Source organism: Etheostoma spectabile, chromosome 15 (genome assembly GCF_008692095.1).
Source record: "Etheostoma spectabile isolate EspeVRDwgs_2016 chromosome 15, UIUC_Espe_1.0, whole genome shotgun sequence".
In the NCBI taxonomy this organism is placed as follows: Eukaryota; Metazoa; Chordata; class Actinopteri; order Perciformes; family Percidae; genus Etheostoma; species Etheostoma spectabile.
In genome coordinates this window covers 34,330,584-34,340,583 of record NC_045747.1, presented here as the reverse complement: position 1 = coordinate 34,340,583, position 10,000 = coordinate 34,330,584, and the positions used below count along the sequence as shown (strand labels likewise).

The 10,000-nt window shown below is 48.5% G+C and overlaps 1 protein-coding gene and 1 long non-coding RNA gene across 2 annotated transcripts in view; one reads left to right on the top strand and one right to left on the bottom strand.

Annotated features, from left to right (window-relative positions):
• Positions 1-5,582, bottom strand: part of mvp (major vault protein) — a 56,155-nt gene extending 50,573 nt beyond the window's left edge. Inside the window, 8 exon segments of the mRNA XM_032536877.1 lie at positions 836-1,072; positions 1,476-1,570; positions 1,789-1,920; positions 2,145-2,268; positions 2,461-2,656; positions 3,476-3,643; positions 3,720-3,725; positions 5,514-5,582. Of these exon segments, the coding sequence (XP_032392768.1) occupies positions 836-1,072; positions 1,476-1,570; positions 1,789-1,920; positions 2,145-2,268; positions 2,461-2,656; positions 3,476-3,633 (942 nt within the window). The 5' untranslated portion in view covers positions 3,634-3,643; positions 3,720-3,725; positions 5,514-5,582.
• On the top strand, positions 4,116-5,884 carry LOC116702624 (uncharacterized). The gene is made up of 3 exons (XR_004335220.1): positions 4,116-4,149; positions 5,758-5,760; positions 5,823-5,884. It is a non-coding gene; the product is annotated as an uncharacterized LOC116702624 (long non-coding RNA).
• The last annotated feature ends 4,116 nt before the right edge of the window (positions 5,885-10,000 follow it).

Sequence of the window (10,000 nt, the reverse complement as noted above, 5' to 3'; positions counted from 1 at the left end):
GGAAAAGGAAATCAGTTATCAGGGACCACTAAGGTCTATATAAAGAGACTTCAGATCCAGTATTAGGGACCACTAAGGTCTATATAAAGAGACTTCAGATACAGTATTAGGGACCACTAAGGTCATATATAAAGAGAGACTTCAGATACGATAGGGACCACTAAGGTCGTATATAGAAGAGACTTCAGATCAGTATTAGGGACCACTAAGGTCTATTAAAAGAGAATTTTAAGATACAGTATTAGGGGACCACTAAGGTCTATATAAAGAGACTTCAGATACAGTATTAGGGGACCACTAAGGTCTATTATAAAGAGACTTCAGATACAGTATTAGGGCCACTAAGGTCTATTTAAAAGAGACTTCAGATACAGTATTAGGGGACCACTAAGGTCTATATAAAGAGACTCAGATACAGTTTAGGGGACACTAAGGTCTATATAAAGAGACTTCAGATACAGTATTAGGGACCACTAAGGTCTATATAAAGAGACTTCAGATACAGTATTAGGGGACCACTAAGGTTACATAAAAGAGACTTCAGATACAGTATTAGGGGACCACTAAGGTCATTAAAGAGACTCAGATACAGATTAGGGTATTAGGGGACCACTAAGGCTATATAAAAAGAGACTCAGATACAGTATTAGGGACCACTAAGGTCATATAAAAGAGACTTCAGATACATATTAGGGGACCACTAAGGTCTATATAAAGAGACTTCAGATCCAGTATTAGGGACCACTAAGGTCTATATAAAGAGACTTCAGATACAGTATTAGGGACCACTAAGGTCTATATAAAGAGACTAGAAACTAGATCCATCTTCCCTCACCTTCACCACTCTCTTCTGGCCCAGCTGGGGTTTCCCGTCGGACCCGACCGGGTCCAGGATCACGCAGTACTGCCGGCTGCTCAGAGTGGTGACCTCCACCACGCCCACCACCTCCTCGGACACAGACGGGATGTGGGCCTCCCGGTCCTCCATGGTGACCAGCCACTCCTCGCCCGTGCGCCGGTCCCGCCCGCCGGCGTCCTTGAAGGGCCGCAGGGCTCGGACGTGGAGCGCTTTCTGGGGGACCACGAGAGAGAGAGAGAGAGAGAGAGAGAGAGAGAGAGAGAGAGAGAGAGAGAGAGAGAGAGAGATGAGATTTCATCAGCACTAAGGTTTTGTGGATTTCAGGTCTAGATGGTCTGCAGACGACAGCTTTTCAAGTGGAAGAAACAACAGAGAAGAGACGGCCGAGCTCTGACAGAACCTCGCCAGAACCAACGGAACCGTCAACAAAAGGAACTAAAACAGGTTTTATATTCAGGGCGTCTCCTCTGTAACTGGGACTGGTCCACACGGAGATGAGAGATAATGAGGTGTACCCATGTATCAGCTGATTAATATCTCTCTGCATGGTTACTGTATGGTGTTGACAGTTAACTCCATCTGATATTGGATGGGGGGGGGGGTCTGCATCCCTCACCTTGTCTGTCAGGATGAAGGCGTTGACGATGTCGATGACTTCCTCATGAGCACCTGGAAGGTACGCCCCCACCTTACTGACCAGCCACTCCTCGCCTGACACACACACACACACACACACACACACACGCTTGTATAAGAGACTGCATGCATAAGGTATACATGCATATTACATGTATATGTGTGTGTGGTACCTGTGTGTGTGTGGTACCTGTGTGTATATGTGTGTGGTACCTGTGTGTGTGTGGTACCTGTGTGTATATGTGTGTGGTACCTGTGTGTGTGTGGTACCTGTGTGTATATGTGTGTGGTACCTGTGACCCTGCGGACCCCCCCCCTGTCCGTCCCCTCCTTGCGAGCTCTCAGTCTGATGGCCTGGTTCTCTCGGATCACCGTGGCCTTGATGGTCTCCAGCACGGCCACCTCCTTCCTGGGGATGTAGGTCCCTGACACACACACAGAGAGAGAGAGAGAGAGAGAGAGAGAGAGAGAGAGAGAGAGAGAGAGAGAATACTTTGATTACATCGGTCACATTCTGGAGAATAATACTAAAAAAAAAAAACTTAAGAAAGGTGAAGTGATTTTATTGGGACTGCAGTGAGAAGGTGTGATGTAATCAAAGACTAGTCTAGTCTGGTCTAGTCCAGTCCAGACCAGTTCAGACCCCCACCTGGTCCCTCGAACAGCCACTCGTCTCCGGCCACTCTCTTCACCCCCCCCTCCGCCTGGAAGTCCAGCAGGGCCTGGAGACGCAGCGCCGTGTCGGGGTACACGATCTGCAGCGGGGTCACGTCCTGCACACACACACACGTTATTACCAATTACACACACACACACACACACACACTCTATTACACACACACACACACACACACACACTCTATACACACACACACACACACACACACACACTCTATTACACACACACACACACAACACAAAGGTTTAAGACTTTCTCTGAGTCCTCCAGCCTCCGTGAGACCGACCTGCTGGACCTCCTCCCCGGGGTACAGGGGGAACGGGTCCTGGGTCAGCCGGATCTCCAGGTCGGCGTGGCGGAGCTTGGCCTGCCCCGATTGGTCGAAGAGGACCTCCTTCTCGTCATCGCGGGCCACCGGGTTGATGACCACGCAGTAGTGACGCGGCGGCACCATGATCATCCGGACCGGCATGAACAGCACCTGGGGGGGGGGGGGGGGGGGGGGGAGGAGGAACGTATAAACAGCTGACTCATCACAGGTCGTCTGAGGGACACAAACGTCAACCTCTGCCTCCTTTCTTCATGTGTGTCAACATGGATCATAATCTATCATAAACAACCATAATCTACCATAATCAATCACGAGATTAGAGGTCTGAAGTCTCTAAGGGCGTTTTCGTTACACCTTGGTCTGTTTGAGCCCTGCAAATAAACCTGTTAGTCAGCATCTACTTCCACACAATATGAACAATGCTCTTATTTTGAAAGGGCAGTTATATCCCGACCGTAGTGACAACACAATAAGCCCTTAAAACGTAACCTATTCAATTATATGCACAACTTTTATCTACTGAGAATTATGAATTAAGGCCTTTTGGCCTTCAGTAAAAAAGGGACCTTGCCTAGAAATCTAGACCCCCCCCCCCCCAGCAACCCCCCTAGCGGCTGTAGCCAGGGTCGTCTAGTGACTCTCTGGAGGGTCTGCAAGCTGGAAAAACCTGTTCTAGAATCACTATTGGGAACCAAAAAATAAAATAAAAAACTGGTATTGGACCATCTCTAATGTGAAAGACAGCCGTTTGTCCCGCCCCTCGGATTGAGCTCAGCCAATGGCGAGATCCCAGACCCAACACCTGGATGATGTGGGTCTGGCAGGTCCCGCTGGACTTCGAGTTACCGTTTCATTTTCAACATTTCTCCCAAAGGACGTTCCCCAAATGTGTCGGCCAAACGTCAGTGTTTGTGTAAGACCCGCCCCCGGAGACAGATGAACCAATCAGGACGTGAACGTGGGCTCTGACCTCTCGTTGTCCTGGCGGATGTACGTGAGCGGCCCGATCTCCACCCGGGCGATGTTGGTGTTCTGGTCCAGGACGTGGATGTAGTGATGGGGCGGGATGCGGATGATGGACGCCCCCCCGGGCCCCTCAGACCCATGGTGTCCCCCATTCATAGACATGATTCAAAGTAACTGCAGACAGAGGGGGGGAGAGACAGAGAGGGGGGGGGGGGGGGGGAGAGAGAGACAATAAATGCAACATCTTTCAAAAACTCAATGAGGAACCCGGTCGTTTAATCCTGATTTCTATTTGACCAAAATAATAGTGATGATGAAGATGATGATTCGGGGAAAACTAATTAATTGCACACATTTTAAAAATGTACTTCTTAAATCATAGAGTGTCTGCACACGGCCCTCGGCTCGCAGGTATCTGCACACGGCCCTCGGCTCGCAGGTATCTGCACACGGCCCTGGGCTGAGACCGGACTCCGGAGACCGAAGTGCACGAAGAAGAAAGTCGGAAGAAAAACGACTTTTACCGACTCCGAGCTTCACGGTGAACCCTGACACAGCCGACAGGTTAATAAAGCTCAGGTATGCACACAGACACACCTGCTACTCAGAGTACACACAAAGATACACACACTGAGTACACACAGACACACCTGCTACACAGACACACACACACACAGAGTACACACAGAGTACATATAGAGTACACATAGAGTACACACAGACACACCTGCTACACAGATATATACACATATAAATTACACACCCACATCTGTGCACACACACCGTACCTGTTCCTCTTGTCAATCAATCATATCAGTTCAGCTCAAACGCTTTCAGACGGGGGGGGGGACCTTTTTCCATTGAAATATTGCAACTTTTCTTTGGGACAGACAATACATCTATCTATCTATCTATCTATCTATCTATCTATCTATCTATCTATCTATCTATCTATCTATACCTACACCCGTCCATCCTTCCTTCCTAGCTGAAGAGAAGTGTTGATGATTACAGATTATTAAGATTAATATCTAATATTGTCATTAAGTTGAACCATGAGTATGATGGAGGCAGTTTGTTCTGTGTGTATGAATAAGGTGATGCTACAGCACAGCAGACGGGGGGGTTCTTCCTTTAATTTAATTTCCTAGACGGACGGCGGACGCCTGTAATCACTCTTTATGAAGCAGATTATTATATATTATATTATTATGGGCTGGTAGCACCTCAGACTGGATTATGGTTTCAAGGATGAGGCAACGTTACCATGAGCCATGTTTCAACAACATGGGGTTACGAGAGAGAGATTCTAACAATCACATGAAGTCAAACATGGAAAACGTCTGAGATTCTAGAAGAAGAAGAAGAAGAAGAAGAAGAAAGGGTGGGGGTAGGAACTGTATAGTTCAGTACAAAGTGCATCAGCTCCATATAGGCCATACAGCCCGTTTACAACATGGGGCTGCCCTCAGAGCCCCATACTGTCCATTAACCATCACACACACAGGCCTGCATCCTTATAAACAGTATGGAAATACAGAAGGTGAGGCAGTTCCTGGTTGAACCCCGTGACGCATTGTTGAAACTTGACACCAAAGTCCCATTACAAACCTACACATTTAAGGTCTCTTTTGTGTTAGGCAGTGTTTAGGCCTGGCAGAACATTGATTAAGATATGTATGGTATTAATAAGAAGCTGCGTTAAGTAGGGCGTGCATTCGTATCACAGACTAGCCATGGTTACGGATTAATACCAACTCTGATGACTAGAATCGCTCCGCTCGACTGTGTGACGTTAACGTAATGTTGGCGGAAGAACGCCGAGAAATATTAGAAAAACAATGGTTAAAGTTGGGATTTAGTTGAACAGACTTGTGTAACGTGTGTCAGACGCTAGCCGATGTGAAGTCACGCCCCTGCCCATCTACGAAATGTGTTAAATTGTATTCTACAGAGCACGGATATCTGCCGATACGCGAACAAGTTTTAAATGTTGAGATGTTAGAGCGGAGTTTGGTTAAGGGTGGTTCCGGTGTTCTTACCTCGGTCGTGTGAGGCTCAGCAGCTCGGTCGGTTCCTGAGTCAGACTGACGGTGCGGATCACTGCCGGGAACTTAGCTTTCTACTGGGGGGGGGTGTGTCTGCTATTTGGTCGTCCCGGAAAACGCATCAATAGGGTGGTCACGTGACCGACTGCAGAGCCGCGTCACTGTCATAGACTGTATATGTGTACATATAATTATGTACAGGTCTATGGTCCAGGCTGGTGCTCCTCTGATAGGCCAGTGAGTAAAGCTGTGTCTCGATGGAATAACCATTCAAAGTCCAAAATGTAAAAACACAAATATCAGAATGTAACTGAGTACATGTACTCCAGTGCTGTACTTCAGTCCACATGTTGAGGTACTTGTACTTTCCACAGTAAGATGTCTGCACCCTAAACACGTGTTTTATTATAAAGTAACCTAGCAACAATATAGCTACAGGTCCAGCTGAGATGATGAGACCATTAAACACTCAGCTGGCTGGGTCCTCTACTTGTAACAGAGTATTTCTCCAGTGTGGTATTAGTACTTTTACTGCAGTAAAGTATCAGATTACTTCTTCCAGCGCAAACGGAGCGTTTCCCTCCTGTCACTGTCCGTCCAGAGAGAAGCAGAGATTGTGTTGGTGTTGATCAGGGTGTGACCGACGAGCTGGGGGGGTGTGTGTGTTGACTGAGTGATGACAGACGAGCGGAGGGTGTGTGTAGCTTGATAAAGGTCTGAAAGGGGGGGGGTCAACCGGCTTTACTGGTCGGGTCTCAGCCAACAATGATTGGTTCCCAGAACGTTCGTTTTTGATTGCGGGAACGTTCCCTGAAGGTTAGGGTTGGTTGATCGGAAAGTTTTCCTAAACAAACGTTATCCAAACCTTTAGTGAAAGTTCCCCTAACCTTCTCCTAACGTGGCACCCTTTAGGGAGCGTTCCCCTAACCTTCTCCTAACGTGGACGTAGGAGCTTCCTACGTTACGTTCCCCAGAGCGGTTCCCCTAACCTTCATACTACGTGGAACCCTTAGGGACGTTCCCTAATTCTCCTAACGTGGCACCCTTTCAGGGAGCGTTACCTAACCTTCCTACGTGGCACCTTTAGGGAGCGTTCCTAACATTCCCCACTAACGTGGCACCTTTAGAGAGCGTCCCCTAACTGTCCTAACGTGGCACCCTTTAGGGAGCGTTCTCCCCAACCTTCTCCTAAGTGGCCAACCTTTCAGGAGGTTACTAACTTCTCCTAACGTGGCACCCTTTAGGGAGCGTTCCCCTAACCTTCTCCTAACGTGGCACCCTTTAGGGAGCGTTCCCCTAACCTTCTCAACGTGGCACCCTTAGAGAGCGTTCCAAACTTCTCCTAAAGTCGGACCCTTAGGGAGCGTTCCCTAACACTTCTCACTAAACGTGGTCACCCTTTAGGGATGCGTTCCCCTAACTTTCCTAAAGTGGACCTTTAGAGAGTTCCCCTACTCTGCAACCTTTAGAGAACGTCCTAACGTTGCACCCTTTTGAACGTTCCACTACGTTGCACCCTTTAGCGAACTTCCTAACGTTGCACCTTAGAGAACGTTCCACATACAGGTGCACCCCTTTACGAACGTTTATCTAAACGTGGCAACCGTTAGAGACGTTCCCCACCCTTATTCCTAACGTGGCACCTTTAGAACGCTCCCCAACGTTCATAATCCGTGGCACCCTTTAGGGAGCGTTCCCCTAACCTTCTCCTAACGTGGCACCCTTTAGGGAGCGTTCCCCTAACCTTCCTAACGTGGCACCCTTTAGAGAGCGTTCCCCTAACCTTCTCCTAACGTGGCACCCTTTAGGGAGCGTTACCACTACTTCTCAATACCGTGGCCACCCTTTAGGGAGCGTTCCCCTAACTCCAACGGACCTTGAGAGTCCTAACCTTCTACGTGCACCACATGCTAGGGAGCGTTCCCTAACCTTCTCCTGAAGTGGCACCCCTTTAGGAGGTTCCATAACTTCTCTAACGTGGCACCCCTTTAGGGCGAGTCCCCTAACCTTATCCTAACGTGGCACACCGTTAGCGGAGCGTTCCCAACATTCTCTTAACGTGGCACCCTTTAGGGAGCGTTCCCTAACCTTCACTAAGCATGGCCACCTTAGGAGAGCGTCCACTAACCTTCTCCTAACTGGCACCCTTAGGGAGCGTTCCCTAACGCTTCTATAAGTGGCCACCTTGAGGAGCGTTCCCTAACTTATAACGTGGCAACATGGAGAGAGCGTTACCCTACCCGTTCTAACGTGGCACCCTTTAGGAACGTTCCTAACGTTGCAACCTTTAGAAGAACGTCCCTAACCTTGCACCCTTTAGGAGAACGTCCCTAAAGTTGCACCCTTTAGAGAGTTCCCTAACGTTGCACCTTTAGAGAAGTATCTAACGTGGCACCCTTTACGGACGTTCCCCTACCACCCTTCTCCTAAAGTGGCACCCGTTATGGAGACGTTCCCTAACACTATCCTAACGTGGCACACCATTTGAAGCGGTGGGGTTGTCCCACCTAACTCTGCGTACCCAAGGTGGGGCAACCCGTTAGGGCGGTCTACGGGTTATTCGGCACCATCTTAGGAACTGTTCCAAACATGTTCCTAACGTGGGCACCCTTGAGTGGAGTAGTTCCCGCTAACCGTTTGGGCTAAGTGGCACCTTTAGGGAGCGGTTCAAGCTAAACCCTTTCTCTAACGTGACGAACCATTTAGGAGCGCTAACTTTCTCATAACGATTCGGCAACCTTAGAGTTCGTCTACCTTATCTAACGGGCACCTAGGGAAGCAGTTCCCCAACCCGTTCAACCGTGGACGGGTTGCCAACTTGCACCCTTTAAGTTTCACGCTAATACTTCGTCCCTAACGTGGCACCATTTCAGAGAAGCGTTTAAACTTCTAACGGTGGCACCATTTGAGCGAGACTGTTCCCATAACTCCTCCTAAGGTGCACCATTTAGGGGAGACGTCTCAACCCACCTCTTCCTTAACGGCGGAACTTTAGGGACGTGTTCCGAACCTTACTCCTAAACGTGGCACCCTTAGGGAGTCGTTCCACTAATATTCTACTAACGTAGGCACCCTTTGGGAAGCGTTTCCCTAACCTTACTCTAACGTGGCACACCGTTAGGGTTACGTAACTCGGTCGCTCAAACTTCACCTTTACGTGCTAATTACAGTGGACCATTTAGGAGCGTTCCCCTAAACTTAGCGAATGTTCGGCCACTCTTAGCGAGCTTCCCATACCTTTTCTCCTAATGTGGCACCCGTTAGAGAACAGGTCCCCCCTATCCACCGTGTGCACTTTAGCAGAACGTTCCCCTAACTGTGGACCTATTAAGAACTGTCCCACCCTAATGTGCACCTTATGTTCCTGTACGCCTTCTAGTGGCGAACCGCTTACGGCGATAGTGCGCCTGGCGGGGCTCGAGAACCCTAACTGACCTTAGAACGTTCCCTGGACGGCCAGAGGGGAGCAGACGAGAAAGGCGAGTGTGGACGAGCGTCGGACGACGGAGATAGAAGAGCTAACGGTGAGGACGGGACTGGCGACCAGATAACGATGATACTGTGATACACTATTGATTAATTCCTGAATATTTCTGGGATACTACCTACTAACTAACCTACTAACTAACCTACTTACCTACTAACTTCCTTTCTATGCTAATTGTATGTATATTTTGTGTGCTGCTGTAACACTGTAATTTCCCATTTTTTTGGGATCAATAAATATCTATCTATCTATCTATCTATCTAATTAACTTTCTTCAGTTTCCATAATAATAGATAAAGTAAAGACATGAGACAATTCTACTTAACTGCCCTCAAGAAAGGTTCAGCAGCTTCAAAAGCAGAACTAGGGTCCACAACAGCTTCCCCCCCCCCCCCCCCGTAATAGGACTGCTGAACTCCCAATAACCCCCCCCCCCCCCATACATAGACATCCCTTGACATGGACTCTATGAACCCTGTTCACACCAAGTAGCTTTGCTTTAAATTTATATTAGTACATCCCGCTGCTGTTGATATTTGCAGCAGCTGATGTGTATCGGCGTCTTAGTTTCCTGATTAATTAAAAGGTGTTCTGGCTCAGCTCCACCCCCAATCCACCCCGGCTCCCCCCCCCCCCGGTCACCCCACTCACCCCCCCGGCTCCACCCGCCACGGAGTCGGACCTCAGGCCGGAAGCTGCTCGACTCGCCGGGCCGGTTAAGGAAAATATACTGGGTAAAAATATCACAAAAACACGTGAGCAGAGGTTACAGAAACATTTTAATGGTTAACAAATACTACAGCCCACCACACACACACACAACACACACCACACACACGCACCACACACACACCACACAGGAATGTGGAGGTTAGTTAGGTGCATACGATGTTTTTATCATTTATGATATTATCATATTTTCTTCTTCTTCAACCGGGTGATCGCGTCCCGTTTCCTAAACCCAACCGTCCTGCGTGTCTGGCAACGTAACCCC